Source organism: Ochotona princeps, chromosome 6 (genome assembly GCF_030435755.1).
Source record: "Ochotona princeps isolate mOchPri1 chromosome 6, mOchPri1.hap1, whole genome shotgun sequence".
Lineage (NCBI taxonomy): Eukaryota > Metazoa > Chordata > Mammalia > Lagomorpha > Ochotonidae > Ochotona > Ochotona princeps.
The window spans coordinates 7,539,288-7,562,442 of NC_080837.1; the positions used below are offsets into that span (position 1 = coordinate 7,539,288).

General features: G+C 47.5%; 1 protein-coding gene across 5 annotated transcripts in view; it reads left to right on the top strand.

The window, feature by feature from the left end:
* The window catches only part of SH3GL3 (SH3 domain containing GRB2 like 3, endophilin A3), a 118,357-nt gene that overhangs the window by 50,239 nt on the left and 44,963 nt on the right, over positions 1-23,155 (top strand). For 3 of the 5 annotated variants that reach the window (XM_058665533.1, XM_012929672.2, XM_058665535.1), the window contains exon 2: positions 17,065-17,133. In XM_058665533.1, coding sequence (XP_058521516.1) covers positions 17,065-17,133 — 69 coding nt within the window. Of the gene's footprint in view, positions 1-17,064; positions 17,134-23,155 lie in introns of those variants that run through there. The other 2 variants (XM_058665536.1, XM_058665537.1) reach the window with 2 other exon arrangements.

A 23,155-nucleotide genomic window follows, 5' to 3' on the forward strand; every position in this document is an offset into this window, starting at 1 on the left:
AAGGTAGAGATCTTTGCCTCTTAATTCTTAGAATTTAATCAGAATATTACTATAGTTTGCACTATTTTAAAAAAGATATATTAATTTTTATTGGAAAGGCAGATTTACAGAGAGGGGATAGAGAAAGATTTTCATCCATTGGTTCCTTCCCCAAGTGGCCATAACGAAATAGCTAGAGCTGAGCTGATCTGAAGCTAGGAGCCTCTTCCGGGTCTCCCTTGCGGGTCCAGGGTCCCAAGGCTTTGGTCCGTCCTCGACTGCTTTCCCAGGCCACAAGCAAGGAGCTGGATGGAAAGTGGAGTAGCTGGAACATAAATTGACAGACATTGAGTCATTGCACTAGGCCCAATTTAGCACTATTTTTAAAAATATTTTTTACATGTGATATTTGCATTTTTCAAGATGAGCTCCTGATGGTAGGGTTATTGATTTGAAGCAAGGGGTTCTTGCTTATTCCCTAAGAACTAGTGTGTTAGGTGTGCTGGCACTGTCTTTAGGCTAAGAAAGCCAGGAAATTCTGACAGGTTGCACCTGGCAGCTTGAGGAGGCTCCTCCCTTCCAGAGCCAAACCCTTTCCCAGGACTCAAAACTCACCCTACAGTTCAACCGACACGTTCTGGGAGGACAGGGTCTCCTGAAGAAATCCATCTCTGTGATCAGTTAACACTCCCCAAGGCTCTGCCTTTCCCATGCTAGGCCTTCTGCCAAGGAAATTCTACACGAGCATGTTTTTCTTTAAGAAGATCTCCAGTACCAAAACCCAGAACAAATCTGGATTTTCAGAAGGTCAGCTTAACAGTTGTTAGCTTGGATGGGGTGTGGCAGCAACTTCATCGGCCAACCCTGATTGCAAATGGACCAAAAGAATCACACAAATGGATGGACATGGCCAGTGGTATCCAGAATGGAGCAAGGAGAGCACTGGTGGCTTGGAGGAAGTCCACCTGCACTGAGTCACAGATGTGAGTCTGGGAAAACAGTGAGGTGCCGCCAGAGATGGCTCTGAATGCCCAGGTGTGACAGCTGGGAGGGACCGGCCTCTGTATGCACTGGGGTCATTGACTCCAAACACACTGATGCTGTCTCTCTGTAGAGGGTTCACAGCTTAAAAGGAAGCTACCTGTAGAAAGCCCAAGCCACACCTGTGTGAGGACCCCACACTTTCTTCCTGAGACAATGTGGGGGGAGGCATTGGGAAGGTGGGTGGTCCTGGGTACCTTCAACCTGGATCAGCTGTGGCCCAACTTTTGTGTACCTTCCACCTCTTCTCTTGCCAGGATATGTGCTTGACTCGGTCCTCCCAAGATGCTGTTCTGAATCTGTGTTCCTTCAGACTGCTGCTTTTTCCTAGCAGCCTCTTCTTGTTTGATGTATATAATAGCTTCTCAAATGTGTCTATTAAGGAAAGCTTTCAAAAGCTCACCTGTAGAGCCTGGCGGCATGGCCTAGCAGCTAAAGTCCTCGCCTTGAACGCCCCGGGATCCCATTTGGGCACCGGTTCTAATCCTGGCAGCTCCACTTCCCATCCAGCTCCCTGCTTGTGGCCTGGGAAAGCAGTCGAGGACAGTCCAAAGCTTTGGGACCCTGCAGCCGTGTAGGAGACCTGGAAGAGGCTCCTGGTTCCAGGCCTCGGATTTACGCAGAACCGGCCTGTTGCGGCTCACTTGGGGAGTGAATCATCGGACGGAAGATCTTCCTCTCTGTCTCTCCTCCTCTCTCTGTATATCTGACTTTGTAACAAAATAAAAATAAGTCTTTTAAAAAAAAAGCTCACCTGTATATACCCCAACTATTTTTATTTCCTTTGGCTCATTCTGTTTCCCTTTGAGTGTCCTGGTCTTCCTCATATTTCTGTGATTCTTGGTTGTCAGTCTGTATATGAATGAATGATGGACTAGGTTGTGTACTGTACATAGCTAGGGTGGCTATAGTTTGTTGCCCTAATAGGCCGCCCTCCTAACTGGAGGATCTAGAGTGTAGCATGGGTGTGCTGATTGGTGTGGCTTTCCATGGGTCAGTGACCACAGAGGACCAGATAAGAAGGCTGGAAAGGCATTGCCTTTGTCCATGTTTTCTTTGTTGGGTATCTGGAAAGAGCTCTGACTTCTCTCAGAGCCTCATGTGGGTATGGAGCTCAGTCTATGGACAGCCTCCTACGGTTGATATTATGAGAAGACTCAGTGAGATTAGCCACTATTCTAACTGCTTTGTGTACACCAACTCTACGAGCAGGTGCTACCATTAGCCACATTTTGCTGCAACGGAATTGGGGACAGTAGTTGGCTCAGACTTCCCTGTCCTGTTGGCAATGGAGCAGAGATTTCAATCAAGGTGTTGTGACTGTAGAATTGGCTGTGGGCACGGAGAGATGTAATGGGTGTGGGCGCGAAGGGCACCAGCGTCCACCTGCTCTTCCATGCAGCCCTTTGGTTATGTCCTCTAAAGTCTCCCCAGGGCTCAAGTTCTGGCTTTTTAAAAAAATGGTGATTTTAGAGTTAGAATTTCTCTGTATTCTCTTTTAGCGTGGGAGCAGCCTTCTACCATTGCTGGCTCTCTCTCAGCCCATCTCATCCCATCTGTTCCATGTCTTCTAGGAATTTCTCACTGTGGAAGATCTGCTGCTGGCAACCTTTCTGGTTTGCCAGCTCTGTGATGGATGTGTCATATTCCCCATCCTCTGCCCCTAGAGAGGCTTATTTAAAAGAACTTGCTACAGTAGAGAGGAAGATGTGTGCCTTGGGTCCAATGTCTGGTGCAGTTTCTGCTGTATTTACTTCGTTCATTTTATCTATTCATTATATATTATGATGGGGGTTCGTTAATTTTTTTCCATATTTAAAACTTTATTGGGTTGTAGGTTTTCTTTTTATAATTTCTTTTTATTATCATTTTATGATACAGTTCCATAGGCCCTGGGATTTCTCCAATCCCCTCTCCAACTCCCTCAACCCACCACATTTAGTTCCCTGATTTTAATTACTATACTATAGTTCGTAACACACAGTCATATTTCCATCATTGCAGATATGGACAATGGCAGAGAGTCCAGCATCCTATTGTCAAGATATAGTAAACAGTTTCATTGGGAGTCCGTCTTTGTCCGGAAGTGGGGATGCTTACTGCATTGCAGCCTCACATCTGGATATGATAGTCTCCGTTACACAGTTACTATACATCCCCTTAAATGAAGAGCCACAGTACAAAATCAACGACAGGAAGAAATTTACAATGTCATGAAGTTAAATTACATGCTGCTAGATATGATAGTCTCCATTACAGTTACTATACATCCCCTTAAATGAAAAGCCACAAAACAAAATCAACAACAGGAAGAAAAATAGAAACTTACAACACCATGAAGTTAAATAACATGCTACTGAATGACCAGTGTGTTGCTGAAGAAATGAAAAAGTCAAGAACCTTCTTGAAGAAAATGATGCTATTGTATGATCTATTAGTCATCAAAGGATTTAATCAGAACAAAGTGTTTTGAAGAGATGAAACTAAAAAAAAAATATCCATGAGATGTAGTTTCCATTGATCTTTGTTGGTGAAATGTGTCTCTTGTAGCAACAAATGGATGGGTTATGTTTTGTAAATCCAGTCCACTAATCTATGTTTGATCGATGGGTTTAAGCAATTTACATTCAGGGTTAATGCAAATAGGTGGTGATTTGGTTCTGTCATTTATCAATGGATTGTTCATTGATTTAGTCTTCTGTTGTTATCTCACAGTTGTTATCACATTTGCCTTTGGTTTTGGTGGGCATTGTTCCTTTTCTCTGTCAAGAGAACATCTTGAAGTATCATGTGTAGGGCAGGTTTGGAAGAGGCATATTCTTTTAAATTTCTTTACTGTGGAAGAATTTTATTTTAATTCATTTTCAAAGACAAAGGAAAGCTTTGCTGGATATGCTATCATGAGCTGACACTTTTTTCTTTTAGAATCTGGAATGTGTCACTCCATTGTCTTCTGGACTGTAGAGTTTCCTCTGAGAGGTCAGCTGTGAATCTGATGGCCATTCCTCTATAGGTCAAGTGATTTTTTTCACGTACACATTTAAGGATCTCTTCCTTATGTTTGATTGAAGAGAACTTAATTATCATGTGTCATGGTGAAGATCGCTTTTGGTCAAGCGTGTTGGGAGTTCTGTGCCCCTCCTGCATGTTGTTTCCCAATTCTTTCTGTAGATTAGGGAAATTTTCCTTTATTATTTCATTAAATGAATTTTTAAACTCAGCTTCTCTTTCTGCACTTTCTGGGACTCCGTTGACTCTTATATTTGGCCTTCGATTTGAACTTTTTAAATAGTGTCTTTCAATTCTTGAATACATTTTTTAGCCTGATCCAGCTCTGTTTCCAGCTTTTTGTTTGTTTCTCCCTGGTGACAGGAAATATCTTCCAATTCTGAGACTCTTTCTTCTGCTTCATTCATTCTATTTTGGAGACTCTTCATTCTACTTTTATTTTGCTCCATTGTACTTTTAATTTGCTCCATTATAGTCTTAATTACTGTTATAACAGCTTTCATTTGATTAATTCCCAGTGTGATTTATTCCTTAAATTCCTTGAGCTCCTGCTCTACATGCTTCTCGTTGTTGATAAGACGTTTTATAACAAGTGTTTTGAATTTTGTATCCCCCATTTTTTTGATATTTTCCTCAGTTAACTCTGAGGTTGGCAAATGCTTTTGCTCCTTTGCAGGGGAGTTTTTTGTAATATTCATTGTGCCTCTGCCTCTTCTTTTGCTCTTGGTCGTTGCACTTCTGGTGAACAGTCTTCTCCTAGGGGCAGATTTCTAAGCTGTGTCACCCACAGATCTGCAATTTGATCTTACTTATTGCATTTGGTATATGACTCTTGGTTTGGAGTTACTCCCTCTTGCGAGTTCCAAGCCTGGGTTCTATGTTAGATTTCCACCATGGTATCCGTAGCCCCAGCTCCTGACTCAGCACTCTCCACCTCCTGTGATACCATGCTGAGGTGCACTGTTATCTGTATAACCTTTCTCCCACTTCGGTTGGAGCAGATCCCAGGATTAGGGAGACACCAGGAGTCCTATATAACTAGTTTGTTGTTGATCTTGCTGGAACCTGTTGGCCGTTAGGTCTGAGGGCCACACAGACCTATTTTGACCCATTCGATGCTGAAGTCAGTATTATTTTCCCTGTGGAGAATTCACTTATCTCAGTGAATTCACTCCCAGCTCAACATATGTGCATCTCACTGTTGTCCCTGCAGTCTTAAAACCTTTGCCACACCATACAAAATGGTGTCTGATGTGCCACTACTAGAATTCTTGATGCACTGGTGGTCAGGTCTGAGGGTTACCTGGGCCTTTCTTGTGTGTAACCTGTAGGATGCCACATTGTTGCAGTTCACTGAGCCAGAAATGAGTTCATTCCCAGCTCAGTGCACATGCAGTTTTGTCCCATAGCCTTTGCCTCCTTAAACAAAATGGAACCCGATATGACTTTAGGGGACATACTGGGCTATGAAATATACCCTGTTCCCACACTGCCCATCTGGAGTCTGCCACTCTGTCTCTGCTCCTGATCAAATCAAACAGACCAGCAGGAGGAGTGGTTCTTTGTCTGGGCTCACCTCCTGTGCTCCCCCAGTGAAAGTCTCTTCCCACCTGATTGCTAGTGTCGTTCTGGCTGTTGGTGCAGTGCCGATCACCACTCCTTGTTTGCCACTGAGGTATCTGTCACTACAGCACCACACCATTTTGTCTGCTGCTTTCCTGTGTCTTTCAGTCTCCAGGTACTGCTGTTGTTCTGTCTTCTCTTGTTTCCTGGAATGTGCCCTCTCTGCTTCACACTGGCTAATGTTTCTGTGTCCGTTTCAATGTGTTCTTACCCTATTCTGCCATCTTGTTTCTGGGGTAGGGTTTATTAATATTTAAAATCAGTCTATGCCTGCTGCCGTGGCTACTTCTCCTGCTTATGGTGCCATCATCCCAGATGGGCACCAGATCATGTTCCAGTTGATCCACTTCCCATCCATCTCCCTGCTTGTGGCCTGGGAAAGCAGTAGAGGATGGCCCAAAGCCCTGGGATTCTCCACCCATGTGGGGGCTCTGGAAAAGGCTCCTGACTTCAGATCAGCTCAGTTCTGGCCATTTGGGCCTTTTGAAGTGTGAACCAGCAAGCCGATCTTTCTATCTCTCAATCTCTCTGTAAAACTGCCTTCCAATAAAGATAAATCTTTAAAAAAAATAGATCAGGTTGCCATAATGTCTAAACTTGAAGCTGCATTTTGGTGCCAAGGTCACAGTTGCAAGGTGTCCTTTTTTAAACTCTTCTGTTACGCTTTTACTTTCAGCTGTTGAGTTTTTCACCTGGAATTTTCACCTGCTATTTTTCTTTTGTTTTCCTTTTTTTTTTAATTGACATTGCCCTCTATTTTCTTAAAAGCTTGATTGAAAGGTAGAGTAACGACACACAGAGAGAGGGAAGAACAGAGAAAATGATCTTCCATCTACTGGCTCATTGTCCACGTGTTTGCAGTAGCCAGGGCTGGACCCTGCTGAAACCAAAGACCTAGGACCTCGTTCTGGGATTCTCCGTGGTTTTGGTAGGGGCCTGAACACTTGGGCTGTCATCACCTGCTACCTTCCCAGGCTTATCAGCAGTTACATGAAAAGCACAGCAGCTGGGGCCTTGAATCGGTACTCTAATGGGATGCTGGCTTCTTAGGCAGCAGTTTAACCTGCTGTGCCGTAACACTGTGTCATCTGCATTTTCTTGACCATGCTTATCACAGTTATGTTAAAGATAATTTCTGAGCTCAATTATGGGATTATTGGTCACCAGTTTTCTTTTTAGCTTTTCACGGCTGGGTTCTGTCTCCTGGGTGCTAGGGGTGGTGGGAGGTGAAATGGCCTTTTATTTTAGGAGCCGAGTCATCTGGAAAGCATTGTGGAGGTTCTGGGTGCTGTGTCTCCTTTCAGAGACACTCTGGTTTTATTCTGGGAAGAACAAGGATGACAGTGACCCCCCCTGGGTGTGAACAGGGGTTGAAATGATCTGAGTTGACGTTGGGGGTCCATGAGGCTGTGTCGCTCTCCCGTTTGCCATTGTTGCTGTGGTTTAGGCCTTCAGAGATGAGCAAAGCCTAGGGTGTTTAATGAGCTGTCTCCTTTTTGGGCAGCCCTGAGCTCCGTTTTTTTATCCCCTGGTCATGGGGATGTTGCAGGAGTCTCCACTGGCAGCCTGTCCGTGCCGGCATCTGCGTGCATACTGGGCTTAGGAACTGCCAAAGCCTCAGGTGGAAATCGAACGCAGCCCATCAGCTTTGCTTCTTTCTGTTTCCCCTTTTCCCAGAAATCCGGCCTCTGACGTCCCTCGGTTTCCTTGGTTACAGCGTTCTCTGATTTTCCTTCACTCACAGCTTAGTGAGATGGCTGCAAACTCCAGCCTGAGGATTTCTGCCCAGACTTCTGTCCTTGGGTGGAAGACGGAAAATCCCCCAAAGAGAGAGAGCAGGCAGCCGTGGACCCTTGGCCCTTCTTGGGGCATTTCCTTCCCCGGATGCAGTGTTGGCCCTGTTGATCTTGGCTACCTTGGTCATCCTGGGAGCTCTTTCTAGAACTGAAAGCACTGCAGACCACCGAGGCATACAGAAAGTTGCCAGTACTGAACAGAAAGCTGACGGACATTGGCTCATCTTTCCCTCTTGTTAACAACTTAAAAACGAACTGTGTGGTTGCTGCTTGGCTTGAAGATGGCTGCAGTTGTTGAGCTGCCAGAAGGCAGAACAGGCCCACTAATGGGTTGAAAGGAAAAGCGAAGGCCGCCATAGAGAAGGTGGCATGTTTGGTGAAGGGCTCCCCGAAGGGCGCCCCTCGGACCCTACTGCTTGGAGCTCTGCCCCCAGGTTAGATGTGCTCATGAGTTAGTCCAGTGAGAGACAGGAGACAGCGTTTGGAGGTGTCTGTCTGTCTGTCATTTATTTATATTATTGGAAAGGCAGATCAGATTCACAGAAAGAAGAGAAGAAAAATCTTCCGTCTGGTGATTCACTCCCCACAGGGCCGAAAGGTGGACTTGGAGAGATTTCTCAACCATAGCACAGTGATATCACCCACTTCTCAGAACCATCAAAACTACCCAAGTTAACATCCTCAGAACACTCCTCCCCACATCGGGGTCTCTAAGGTGTCAGCAAATGACTGTCCCCCATCCCTGGGTGCTCATGTAGTTCAACAGCAAGGAGCAGCCCCCTTCCCATCCTCCCTTGTGAGCACGGAGGAAAAAAAAATCTGAAGCTTGTGTCGCACCCGCACCTTCCTTCATATCTGACCCTCCCCACCCTAATCAAAGGCCCACATGGGAGAGGCCGGGAGGGATATGATCCCATCAGATGTAATCCCACCAGATCCAATCCCATCAGATGCGATCCTGCCAGATCTAATCCCATCGGATATAATCCCATCAGATGTGGTCCAATCGTATACAATCTGATCAGCTATGATCCAGTCTGTGTTAATCTAATCCAATCAAATACTCCTCCCTCCCGGCCTCTCAATTATATAAACAATATTAATGGGCCCGGCGCAGTAGCCAAGTGGCTAAAGTCCTTGCCTTGCACATGCTGGGATCCCATCTGGGTCCTGGTTCTAATCCTGGCTGCTCTATTTCCCATCCAGCTCCTTGCTTGTGGCCCTGGAAAGCAGCTGAGGACAGCCCAAAGCTTTGGGACCCTGCACCCGTGTGGGAGACCTGGAGAAGGCTCCTGGCTCCTGGCTTTGGATCGGCTCAGCTCCGACCTTTGCGGCTGCTTGGGGAGTGAATGATCGGATGGAAGATCTTTCCTCTCTGTCTCTCCTCCTTTCTGTATATCTGAGTTTCCAATAAAAGTAAAGAACTCATTTTTTTCTTAATTAAAAAAGAAAATTTCAAAATTTCAAAAAAACAAAAAAACAAAAAAGAGATAGAGAAGCCAAGATTTTCTTTCAACATAAGGTGTTTCTGACCAAGACTGTGCTAACAACACCTGCCATTTAAGGTCCCGCAACACATCTGGATGGAAAACTGCAGGCAGAAGCTTCCAGACTCCCAATTAAGTGTCTCTCCTGTGTTGTCAGTGCTCTGGTGGTAAGGGTGCGTCTCTGCCCTCAGCCCCAGCGTACCTCGAGATGCGTCTCCTTGGTGGGGAAGATCTGTCCCAGTGCGGGTTGGTCACTGCCATCACCTGTCCCCAAGCCCGGATTGGTGCAGCGTTCGTGGTGGGAGGCTGGGGAGCCGGGGACAGCCTGTGTGTGGAGCCAGCCGAGGAAGGCCAACGGGAGGACTTCGGAGTGGACGTTAAACACATTTTCTGCTTGGGCCGTGGGTCCCCAGCCTGTTTGTAGACACATCTCCCCAGGCACTGCTTCTTTCTCCCCAGTCCGTTCTCCCATGGACCGCTGGCCTGATTGTTCTCAGACTGAGTTCTGTTCACGTCCAGGCCCATGGAATCGTGCAGTTCAGGCACTCGCCCGGCTTCCTGCCCTCTGAGTCAGCAGCCCTGGCTGACCAGTGACCCTTGCTGGTTGGAGACAGTTGCCTGCACACTCCCGCGTGCGTTCTCCAGTTAGCACCGTCTGCCTGTGCTGTGTTCTGTCGTCATTGCTGCTTCTCCTCTTGTCTCCCTGCTGAACTCCATCTCTGCCCTCCTAGGTTCTGTTCTGGAATACTCTGGCTGCACGCTCCCTGATAGCATCTGCCTCCTTCCATCTGGATGCTCGTGGGGAGTTGTGCCTCTCTGCTACGGAGCAGTACTTAGCCATTGTCAGGGTCTTTTTGTGTGTGTGTTCCGCCTCCTGGGTCTGTGGGGGTTGGGTTGAATGACAGAGGGGTGGGTTTGTGTCTCTAGTAGTTTGTATTCACACAGTTGGCGTCTTTGCAGCTCTGAATATTACACGTTTCCGAGTCAGATCGCATGGCATCGCATCAGTGTGAAATGTTAAGTGGTAATGTGGGGTTTTTATGATGTAGTTAGGATTAGATGGTGATCTCTAAACACGGCTTTTGTTGTATTATAGGGGTTTTGAGGTGTCCTATGTTTTATTGTGGTTAAAGAATTTTTTTTCTTTCAAGCCTTGCTTGTTAATTCTTTGTTATTCTGGACAGAATTCTAAAATTGTAATCTGTGCGTTGATTGTGACTGTCAATTTCCACTTTAATTGCATGATGGCAGAAAAACAAACCCAAATCAAAGCAAACATGTTCTACGCATGGTACCTATCTTTTGCCAAGTAGATAGTTTTTCGGGTAATATTCTGTTGTTCTCAGAACACACATTTTCTGTGTATTGGCTAAATGTGTGTGGGGGTGTGTGCTTGCTTGTACACAATGAGAGTACTTTTAAAAGTTCATGCAAAGTAGGATTAAAAGCTAAACTTATTTTTGTGCAAAATGTTTTTAAGTTCATGGAAAGATTTTTTTTTTCAAAATTGGCATTTCCTGTGAACCTTAAGATCCCTCATTCATGAGTATATTTACATATCTGGTCAGGGTTATTGTATGGGTCTGTAACGTCACTGGTATCCTGTTTGGCTTCTCACAGTCATGCTTCCGCTGTCAGCTGTCAGTTTTCTGGTAGGTCGAAGTCTGTTGCTGTGACTGGAGGCCGTTCTGGTTCAGCACTTCAGGCTTTGCTTTGTGGTTGGTAGAGAAAGAATCATTACAGTCATGTAATGTGGCTGGATGCCACCCTGTATTATCAAGTCAAGTTTAGATCCCTATTTATAACGCCTTGCCCTAGCAGAATGTTTTCTCATCTGATACTCATATAGGCCTTATGTTGGAATACATTTTATTTGTGTATTTTCTATTTTCGATCTTTGTATGTGTTTTATTATCTTTCTTTAAAATTTGTTTTTATTGTAATGACAGATTTACAGAGAGCAAGAGACAGAGTTCTTCTGCTGGTTCACTCTCCAAATGGCCAAACAGCCAGAGCTGAGCCAATCTGGAGCCAGGAGCTTCTTCCAGTTCTCCCATATGGATGCAGGGTCCCAAGGACTTGAGGCCGTCCTCGACTGCTTTTCCAGGCCACGAGCAGGGAGCTGGATGGGAAGTGGAGCAGCTGGGACACAAACCGGTGCCCATATTAAGTGCCGAAGCTGCAGGCAGAGGATGGCCTGCTCGGCTGTGGTGCTGGCCCCAGTATGTGTTTATCTTAAATATGACTCTTTAGAAGCCGTGTATATCTGGACTTCTAAATCTGCTGTTTTGTGGCCAGAGTTGTGGTGTATTGAACAAAGCTACCCCTACAGTGCCAGCATCCCACTGCTCCCGGCCAAGCTGTTGACTTCTGATCCTGCTCCCTGCGGATTCTTGGAAAGAAATGGAAGATGGACCAAGTGCTTGGGCCCCTGCATCCATGTGCAAGACCTGGAGGAAGCTCCTGGCTCCTGACTTAGGTCCTGCCCAGGTCTGGGCATTGGCGGCCACCCTGGAAGTGAGTCAGCAGATGTAAATCATTTTTACAAAAATCCACTCTGTTACTTATACTGTAACATGTTGAATTTAATCTTTTTACACAGATAATAGGCTTTTATGTTTGTCTTGTTATTTCTTCTAAACAATATTTGTTTATTCGAAGGGCAGAGTTGGGAGCGAGAAACAGAAAGAGATCTCCATCTACTGGTTTATTTCCCATGTGGGTGCAATAGCCAGAGTGAGTGCCATCTGAAGCCAGGAGCTTTTTCCAGGTCTTGCACATGAGTGCAGAGTCCCAAGGACTCGGGGCCATCCTCAGCTGCTTTCCCAGACACATTAGCAGGAAGCTGGATTGGAAGTGGAGCAGCCAGGAAATGAACTGGAGCTCATATGGGCGGCGGGGTGTTTTCTCAGCGGCCCTGTAGGGCTGGCCGCTGCTGTCTTTCGGCTGTGGTTTCTGCTTTGCCATTCTTTGGTTGTCTGCTTCACCCTTTGTTCTTGTTTTCTTCAGGACTGGAAAGCTCTGGTTGGCAAGGACAATGTCGAGACCCTGTGGTGGTATACTCAGCATTCTGTGTGTGTCTTTGTTTTGTGTTTGAGCAACGCTGTTGATTATATTGTAGAGACACCACCTCTGCATCCTTTCAACCAAGTCTGAGGCCACGCCCACTCTCACCTGCTCTTGAACACAGCATCAGAACACCTGTCCACCTCCGCGTCTTACTGGTCAAGGCCATAGCTGGAGCTCCGTGTGAATTCAGAGATGTTACTTCTTTTTGAGCCAGTGGCTACGTTGGCCACCTCCTCTCAGCTATTTCCCCTTTATCGTTGTTTCTCATGGTGCATACTTGTTCCATTGGTTCTGGTTTTGTTTCTTTGAGGCAGCCATTGCAGCATGAGTTTTGTTAGAGACCACAGCCGTCTAAAGACATCTTTATTTTGTCCTCAGACAGCAGTTGAAGGTAACATCCAAGCTTAGGTTCCCACCTGTTTATTGAGGTATGTGTGTGTGTGTGTTGCGCTTGGACCAGTTCTGCACCATCTCCTGGCACCTGCTGTGGCAGGAGGGATATCTTGTTGCTTTGGTTGTTTGTCCATTCTCTCTCCCACCCTGATCCTGGGAGTTTTGGACTTTTATTCGTGTGTTGTGTCTAGGTGTGAATTAATATTCATCGTGAGTGGTACTTGAGTGCACTCCCAAACTATGGCCTCACCCCTCACTTCGGCTTTTGGAACTCCGCCTGTGGGGTTTCGCCTGTATTCTGTCTTTTCTCAGGGCCTCTCTCTGACCCTCCATACTCACAGACTTTCATTTTTATTATTTTTATTTTAAAGAAGACTGTTTTGTTGCTGCTCTTCTTCTTCAGGTAAGTTTGTCAGCAATGCATTCTGCTCTCCTAGTTCTTTTCTGATTGGGTCTAGAGTTCACACCCTCTGTTGGTTTCTTTGTTTTTAGGAATATAGATATAGACATAGATCATAGTGTGTAATAATCCCAGTTTTTAAGCTATCCTTTAAATTCTTGTCCCAAGGCTTGCGTTGTGGCATAGAGGGCTGGGCTGCTACCTCCAAGCATTCCATATGGGTGCCTGTAGGAGTCCTTACGGGAGGAGTGACTCAATAGATGGAACATCCTTTCTCACACTGTGTGTGTGTCTCTCTCTTTCTAGCTCTGCCTTTCAAAAAAAAAGAAAGAAAAAAAAAACGTGTGTCTAGTGGTTGTGGCTGTGGTTGTGGTTGTGTGTCTAGTGGTTGTGGCTGTGGTTGTGGTTGTGTGTCTAGTGGTCATTCCTCTGTGTTGAGCCCAAGGACATCTGTGTCCACAGACTGATTCTTGATTCGCCAGTCTCCCAGGGCCAATGTAGCAACCCCAGCCAGGAGTTTGCATCTGGGTGTTTCCCCCACTTGCATTTTCCTGTTCTCCTCCCAGGTCTTATTATGCAGAACCTGGGGCCAGGCTACTGTCCGCAGAGGAGCCAGCCTGCTGACTGCCATGGCCCATGAGCAAACAGGAAGCTGCTGGCAGGCCCATCATCTGGCCATTTTCAGGTCCACAGCAAAATCTTGATTCTGTCTTGGAGCCTTGAGGCTGTTTCTGCTGTTATTGCTTAAATGCTTAATCTGTCGTTTCTGTGTGTTCAGACCACAAGCAGTTAAATGTACACAGGGTCCTTGACCAGAGGAGTAATTGGTAGTGAGCTTCCAGCACCTAAGAGAAGTAACCTCGCCACCCTGAAGTGAGACCAGGCCACCACTAGGGGGCAGGCCAGTCATTTTCAACTTTGTATCCCATGCACCTGTCACAATCGCTTGTCCAGAATAGATGCTCAAGAAATAGTATCTGTTGGACAGTGAAGCATCTAGTGTTAGCAGATGGCCTGAGCAGCCACGCATCCCTGGGAGCTCGGGAAAATGGGGCAAAGCTCCCAGGGCTCGCACCTGTGACCCCTGATGGAAGTGATGCCACGCATCGTCTCTTTTCTAAGGAATATTTGTTTCTGTTTCGTGTTCTCCCGACACTCACAGATGCTGTGCTTTCTGAATGTTGCACAGAGTGATCTGAACAAGCAGGAAGCGATGCAGCAGAAATAGGTTTCTGATCAAATATTCAAACTGAAAGGGAGGTATTTCCAAGCAGGGGTCAGCTGCACGGGTTTTGTCTTGGAGTGCATGGCTGTGGGTCAGCTGCGTGGGCGTGGTGCACCTACTGTGTCATTGCTGGTTAACTACTGCCAGGTGAGCTGGGGCTTGCTCGTCTGTGGCAGCTCAGCCTGGCGGCTGGGTTCTGTTCCACAAGGTCTTTCCTGCTCCTGTGCCCTGTCCGGGCTTCTTCATGACTGCAGAGTTACCGCAGTGGCCCTGGGAGGGTCTGTCCACCCTGCCTGGCTACAAAGCGTCCTGGAAGCTGAGGCTCAGCACCTGCACGGTGGGACTTGTGCTGTTCTACTGTGGAATGAAACAAGTGCCGGGAGGAAAAGCTGACCACCCATCCTGATGGGGACCTGTGATGCCATGCGGTCATGGTTGCTGCCTGCCAGCGCAGCACACTGTGGGTGCAGGTTCCTGTCTGCAGCCTGGGAGAGGATGTATCTTTTTTTTTTTCTGTCACATGCTCAGAATATTGCCTCCCCAATGAAGAACTGATGTTTTAGATGACTTTGTAACTGAACAGTAACAACAGCAAAAACATTTGGGGTGTCTAATTGATGCATGTAACAGTTTACTAAAAAACAAAGAATAGTTGGAGACAAAGAGCAAGAGAAAGAGAGGGAGGAGTCTTCCATCTGCTGGTTCATTTCCCACATGGCTGCATTCAATAGCCAGGGCTGGGCCAGGCCAAAGCCAGGAGCCAGGAACTCCAATCAGGCCTTTCCCACGATGGCAGGGACTCAAGTACTTGGGCCGTTTTCCGCCTTCCCAGGGACGTCAGTAAGGGGACTTGGTTGGGAAACAGCAGCTGGGACTCCGATCCAGTGTTCTGACATCATGCGAGGGCTTCCTAAGCATTTACACCAACACCCTTCCCAGTACACCTGCTTAGAAAGCACTGCAAGGTGTATGGCAAACACAGATGCTGGCCTCTTTCTGTTCAAGGTTGTATATCTTGTGCCAATTTTCTCAGACTTCCCATGCCCAGCTATGAAAAGTTATGCCTCTTTTCTGGTGTTCTAGTTAGCATCTCTTGAGTAGCACACCACGCAGATGGAGTTCTGGTGTCATACGACACCATTGGCCGGACTCGTTTGTCCCCGAGTTGTAGGATGAGGCTGATCTCGCTGGGCGCACTCAGATATACACCGGCTGCAGGCTAGCTGGGCGGCGTGGATGCTGGGAGCTGGCTGGTTGTCACAAGAGGAGGTGTCTGGGCCACTGCACCAACTAGCGGGCGCTTGCTCACAGTGCAGCAGCAGGCTCTCGAGGCAGTGAGTTGCAGCACACAAGAGTGCTTACAGTCAAGCAAAGGCTGGCTCCTCTGGGGCGCCGGGCCATGTGCTTGGGGTGCTGGTTAGTATGTCCCAAACGGGACCCCTGCTGAGGCAGATCCTGGCAGGCAGCAGAGGGTGACTCAAGGAGCTGGGTTCTTGGCGCTTACGTGGGACGCCTGGATTGAGCTCCCGGTCTCTGGCTATTGCAGGTATTCAGGGGTGTCAACTGGCTGGCAAAACGGATGTCTCTTTGTCCCTTAGATAAAAGGTAAATTTAAGCAAGTCACAGGCTCCGTGTGATTCACTGATGGAGGAAGAGATGAGGAGAAAGACTCCTGTTCTTGCCAAAAGAGACTGCAAAGCCAAGGGCAGGGGCACCAGAATCATGGCCACCACCTTGGTGTGTCAGGAGTGCCTCTGTATATGTTGTGTATACGTGTGTATATGTTGTGTATATGTGTGTATATGTGTGTGTGCATCTGTACTGTGTACGTAGGCACATGATGTGCCTATAGGTATGTGTGTACAGGCATGTCTATATGTTTATTTGTGTGTGAATGTGCGTATGTGTGTACATGCATATTATGTTTGTATATGTGATCATACATACATGCATGTAGTTTACATGTGTGTATTCTGTCCATGCATGCTTGTGTAATGTGTTGATATTTATCACACATTTTGTGTATGTGTGCTCATGTGAGTCATACATGTATGAATACACATTTATTTCCATGTGTGCATGTGTGTACATGTGTTTGTATGTATATATTTAGGTACCTGTGTATGCACGTGTGTGTATTTATGTGTGTTGTAATGTGTTCTCAAGTGTATGTGCGTACATGTGCATGCATGTTTGTGTGTGTTTCCATGTTTGTGTAAGTGTGCATGGGTACAAGTGTGTGTGTTTATGTGTGTATAATTATGTATAGGTGTGCTTGTGTTTTACTGTGTCTATGTTTATATGTGCAGGTGTGTTTATTTGTACATGTAGCTATGTACATGCATGTATATATGTGCACACCTATGTGCATACATGTGTTCATGCATGTATATGTGCATGTGTGACTGTTTATGTGTGTGTGAATGTGTATGTGTGTTCCTAGCTCCTAGTGGGTAGAGAGTAGGGCTGCTACTCGCCGTGTGACACTGACTGGCACTGTCCCACTGCAGGGTGACCTGTATCTCTGCTCTCCCGTGCCTCCCTCGAGGGCCTGTCCTTCAGAGCTGCACACAGAGACCCCCATTCTAAGGAAGCCAGGGCCAAGGCAGGTGGGTGAGGACACAGGTCCCGGGCGGCCCCGCGCTGAAGCTGTGGCCTCTCGGAGTCTTTCCAGGTGTCCCTGAAGCGCCCGCCCTGACTGTGTGGACGGTCATTTGCAGCCAGCGCTGCCGGTGGTGGATAGTCCCTGCCGTTCCTGCCTGGTGCTGGAATCCACTGTGGGCTCAGGCGTTGGCCGCACTGTGTGTTCCTGGAGGCCCTGCTGGCCTCCCCTGGCCTCTACCTGCCTCGGAGCACCCCGGGCAGTTGGGGTCCACCCAGCTCAGTCAGAACCGGTGTCTCACGGGCCCCTCGAGTGCATCAACACTCCCTCTTTCAAAAATCCCGACAAGTCGAGTCTGAGGTCTTTGTGTTGTTTTTACTAAGTCAGAATTGTGACAAGGACTTACTGAACGTGGCGCCTGCTTGTGTTTGCTCCTGCAGCTGTTTAGTGAGAAAATCAGCGGCACCGAAGGGACCAAGTTGGATGACGAATTTCTTGACATGGAAAGGGTAAGAGCGTTTTCCTGTGTTCATTGTGTCAGAAATGGACTGTCAGCGTACTAGGAGGCGGGCTGCTGCTGTGAAGGCCTTTTGGGGGGTGCCTTGCAGAATCCACACAGGAGCATAGATTAGCTCATGGGATGGGGACGGGAGGGTTGTCCTGGAAAGATCCGCACATGCTCAACTCCCTGGGAGGAAGTGGCGTAGTGTTTTATGGAAGCCGTGTGATCATTCCATGAATTTTAAATCACCTCTTGGTTAAAGTATGCAACACTATCAATGATATGTTCCAGGAGCAATGCAAGAAGAAATGGCTGTGCATGTCCAGACAGACAGTTAGACATAGGTATATAATTTGATACATAGCTATATGTATTTTTTAACCCTCTGTTGGTCCAATCCCGGCCAGGAGCTGTGTCTGCAGCAGCTGCATCCCATCTTGGCGGTTTAAGAAAGAAAATGGACTGTGTCCTGCCAGAGAGGTTGCCCAGGCTCCTCCATCAGAACCCCTCCCAATGCCAGATTTTGCGCATACCAGGGGGTTCTTGAGCCAACCCTACTCAGTTCACCTCCTGTCCTAGCAGGAACAGTGGCTTTTCCTGGCTGGCTTTCACCCCATTCTGGTTCTTGTTGTTGGATGTTTCAGCCCGGCCATGGCTCGTCCATACCCACATACAGCTCTCTCATGGCTCAGTAGGGGGTTGAGGCCTAGCCTAGTCAGTCCCACATCTACCCTGGTTCTCCAACATACCAGATGGTGTTGGGGTCTGAACCGGCCTGGTGCATCCAATCCCAGCGCACACTAGTGCCTGGGGTGACTACAACTGTTTCCTAGATAGAACGCAGCCCCCATTCCAGCACATACACCCCTTGGTGGGAACCTCAACCCAGTTAGGGTGTCCCCTTACCTCCCCGATTGGGCCTGTTCCTAGCTGTAAATCATGCACCTGCCCGTGGTTGCTCTGAGGACCAGTAGGTGCAAGAGCCTAGCTCGGTATGACCTGTGCTCCATGCTGGTTTCTAGTTTTGCTTGTAGGCAAAGGTTTGCTCAGTCCTGCCCAGTACATTACGTTCCATTACCAATTTACACATTTTGGAGCTACTATGCCCTGCTTGTCCGACCCCCAGATCTGGACCACGTGTTCACCAGCGAGAGCTATGACTCGCCAGGGGCAGCTTCCCAAGTTCCTCCACTTGATCCACTCCCAGACCCAGTTTACATACATGCCATTGGGTTTTAGGCGTGAAACCTGGCACTGGGAGAGTTTCTGTTGGAGGAGCCTGGGCAACTCCTCTGGCAGGACACAGTCCCTGCAGGTAAGCGCAAGAAGCATGATAGGAAACAGCCCAGAATAGGCCATGGAAAGTTTCCCACTGGCACACATTCAGCATGGGTCGGGGGCAGACCAGGCTGAATCAGTTCATGTCATCCACTGGCAAATCCGATCACCAGAACAGAGTGTGGGATGAGCCGGGTTTGGTCGCGACAAAACCAGTACACATTATGGAATGCCATGGTGAGGTTGCCTGTACTGGATGTGAATGCAGCACCCAACCAGCACACGTGAGATCCAGGAAGGAGGGGCAGAACTGGCAGGGGGATTAAGGGGCTGGTCCCCTCACCGGACAGCTACTCCCACTGGAGAGCGTGGGCTGGGATGAGGACAGACCAGACTAAGCAAGGCTGCAACACCTGTGCGCTGCATGTGGACTAGATCAGGGAAAAGCCAGGCTGGGCTGATTATTCCTGCTGGTGCAAACATAAATTAGAGTGGGTGAGGGATGTTTGGGCTTAGCCGCAGCATCAGCTGGCAGAAGCTGGCACTGGGGACTAATTCTGTCAAGTCAAATCACAGAACCACCTAAAGAGTACATAAACCGGGACAGAGAGACCTGGGAGGGAAAAAGTGGGTTCCCTCTTCCTGGGTCACTATTCCCGCGGGAGGGCATGAAAACTAGGATGGGGGCTGGGATGGCTAGATAGAGAGACACTCAACAACATCCGTGAGAGCTGGATGGTTGAGTTGTTTAGATAGAACTAAGCTTTAATACCCACTGACAAGTACAAGAGCCAAATGGGATGGGGGACAGACTGGTCTACTGCTACACATACTGGCAAACAGGGTAGGGGGCGGGCCTGGTGGGGGTTATTGTGGGTCGCCCCGACTAGGCTACAGCTCCCACTGGTTGATGTAAGGGCCGAGTATGTGCTGGGCAGAGCCAGGCTGGACTGCAACACCCATTGGTTCCAATGCAAGTCGGGACTGAAAACAGAACCAACCCAGCAATTGCAACCACCAGCTGATCGGGGTGATGGACTGTGCCGGGCCCTGTGCTTGCTAGAACATACAAGAAACTAGTCTGGGAATACCTCAAAGTTTCTTTGGAGATCTCCCCAATCAAACTGCTGGACTCAGAACTCTAACCAAGAAAAGACAGAAGACAGAACAGGTCATTCATTCATCTCAGCTATATGTTGGCAGCGAAATATGGGGCAAACGGAGACTTTATGATGGACCATATCAATCAGTGGACGACCTCATCGAGCGAAACTGAGAGCGATTCATAACCGGAGAACTATTAAAACCACTTGAGCAAATATCTCAGAGCATGCCCCACATCCGGGACTTGGGGTGGGTGGGAAACCGGGTGGGGATTCTCCCTCAATATCCCCCTTTACCTCAGATACATGATGGAAACAATATGGACATAATAGTATTACCCACTTCCCTACACCCCCTGAACCTTTTTTTTTAACCGTAAATAACTATGTAAAGATTGTCAACAACAATACAATAAAATAGATTAAAAAAAAAAAAACATTAAAAACAGAACTACAAAAAAAAAGAAAGAAAATGGAATATGGCTAGCTGGTGCCCTCTAGTGGTTACATGCCAGACTACGCCCACATGGGGCAATCTGGGCCAGATGACTTGCAAGGCCAGTATAAAGGCGTTTTCCTGGCTGGCAGCATCCACAGGTGTTTCGGAGACAAGACCCTTGGATCTGTCCCAGTCGACCCACCATGCTGAACACTGTGACTCTGGGCCCGTGCTTTGCACCAGCTGCTCAGCAAGTAGTTTGTGCCATTGGAACTAGTGGCATGAGTTTGTAGAAACTACGTTGAACCGAGTATTGAGAGAACGTTGAAAAAGACCACTGGCTCGTTAGAGATGTGGTCCTACCACCATCCACGGGAGGGCTGCAGACGCCTCAGCAGCTCTGTGTGTTTCCTGTGTGGCGTGGGTGTGGCTTTAAGGTAGGGGCAAAACTGGGGCCGCCTGTCGTCACCACCATTTCTGTCCTCGGACTGGAGCAGGAGGAGCCGGAGTAAAGTTTGTGAGGTGTCAGGGAGGCCACGGGAAGGAGCGGGCAGGGGAGACGTTGGCGGATGTCGAGCCCCAGTCTGTGGGCCTGCAGTGGATGGGAAACCTTCAAAGTGTGTGTTAGCATGGAATAGGTTCAGCTTGGTGTGGTGAAGTTAAGAAATCCAACCTAATCTGGACTCTCCATGAACTTGATGGAAGAACCTCCCCCAAATGCACTTTTTACCGAGTCTGCGCTCTGGGTAAGCCCGTCCTTTGGGAATGAGCTGCTGGGTGGCTGATTCTGTCTTTGCTTTTGCAGACAGACTTGCTAATTTCTGAAAACTTGGTAACCAAGGGAACATCTTCACGTGGTTAGCAGATCGATTCCCCGCAGGCATTTTGTGTAGCTAGATCCTTCCAAACCAGAGGACTCAGTGGCAAGGTCAGGTTGGAAGGCATGTTTCTGGAGTTTTCCTTGTACCGGATTCCTCACCTCCTCTCCCCTCCAGGCGTCTCATGGAGTAGCAGGAGAGAGACAGAAATAATCTTTAACGGCTTTTGTGATGGTGAAGAACTTGGGAGCATGTGATGCTCAACCCTATGTTTTAAGGACTTTCTGGAAGAAATGCATCCGAGGTTACCAAACTCACCCCGAACAAGATGCAGAAATGACCAAGTAAAAAATATTCTGTGGTGGGCCTGGTGCAGTAGCCTAGTGGCTAAAGTTCTCACCTTGCACACGCCGGGATCCCATATGGGTGCTGGCTCCTACCCCAGCTGCCTCACTTCCCATCCAGCTCCCTGCTTGTGCGGCTTGGGAATGCAGCAGAGGATGGCCCAAAGCCTTGGGATCCTGCACCCCTGTGGGAGACCTGGAAGAAGCTCCTGACTCCTGGCTTCGGATTGGCTCAACTCCAGCCGTTGCGGCCACTTGGGGAGTGAATGATTGGATGGAAGGTCTTTGTCTCTCCTCTCTGTACATCTGACTTTCCAATAAAAATAAATAAATCTTAAAAAAATATTCTGTGGTGAATGCTAGCTGCAGAGGTGCAACAAATAGGTATATCCATGGTAAATTTCATGTTAATTTAAATTTCATGTTAATGAAATCGCTAAATGGATGACAACCTAAAATAGGTATTAAATGATGCAGGCAACACAGACTGTAATATAGTATTTGTGAGCCGCTTTGCACTCTACAACATAGTATCTAGGTCTGCAAGGTGAAAGCAGTCAGAAATTGCATGGAACACCGACCCAAGTCAAATGCTTCGATAACCTTTCCATAAAACAGCAAATCAATGAGCGGTCAGCAACAGGCCCATTCGTGGAGGGGTTGTGCAAAATGTGGTCAGTAGCTTTGGTTGCAGCTCAGGGTAGCCCTGTGCATTCTCCAAATTAGAGTGCGCCTTTTCTCCAGGTTCGTTTGGAATGGTTGTCATAATTAATCATGAACCAGGCAACGGGGAAACACACTGATAGCGTACCCCAAATAGGACAGCAGAGCGTGGGAAGCATAAGGAAGGCGTGCTTTCCGGATTCTAGACATGTGGCTATGTAAAAACATTTAAACGTTATTTTTAAATGATTTATTTATTATTTATATGTTTATTGAAAGAGAGAGAGAGAGAGATGGAGACACAGAGAGAATGTACCATTCTGTGGCTCATTCCCCATACGACCACACCAGTGGAGCCAGGCTGAAGCCAGGAGCCAGGAACTCTGTCCAGGAACCATGCGGGCGGCAGGAAGCAAGCACTTGGAGCATCTCCAGCTGTGTCCCCTGGCACCTCAGCAAGAAGTTGGATCAGAAACCGAGCAGCCAGGATTCACCCCCATCTCTGACACGGGACACTGGCATCTTTGCAGGCAGAAGCTTAACCGACTTCGTTGAATAGCTGACCCTAAAAAAAAATCTGTGAAATCATTATTGGTTTAAAGGTGGAAATAAAAAGTGAAATTACAGATGGTTTTGTTGAGACACAGAATTCTTTATGTCAAAACCTGCGATCCATAGCTGAATCTTAGCATGTGTTTAATAGAAAATAGATGTTGAGGCAAAATAAAGCATGTAATGTAAGAAGCTAGAAATAACAAAGTCACTGGGTAGAGTATGGAGAGCAGTGCAGATGGAAGAGTTTAATAAGGAGACCCCCCCCACACACATACAGACAAATTACACACACACATACAGACAAAATACACACACATACACAATCATACACACACACCCATAACAAACACAAACATAGCATATACACACACACAAATAAAAGCAGACATTGAGCTGTTTTGGTGAAAAGCCGTAAGGGACAAAACAGAAAAATATAAATTACATAAAGAATAACACAGATATGGGTTCCCTCTTCTTTCCTTCCCTTCTTTCTCCTCTCTCTGTTCTGTTTCCTTCTCTCCCTCCCTCCCTCTCTCTCTCCTTTCTTCTATCCTGCCCTATCTTTCCCCCTCCTTCCTCCTCCTCGGAGTCCTGTTTATGCAGCTTCCTGAAACCATGGCAGGCAGCAACAGCACAGCCAGAACTGGGCCTGCCAGTTAGGGAGACCCACAGGTTGCCACGTCCCATGTGGGCCAGAGCTGCCACTGAAAGAAAGGCCAGATTGACTCAGCTCCCCAAAATAACGCAGTGTTCCCCTGTCCCCCTTCCTTTGTTTTCTCAGTGGTCGGCAGACACACACACACACACACACACACACACACACACACAC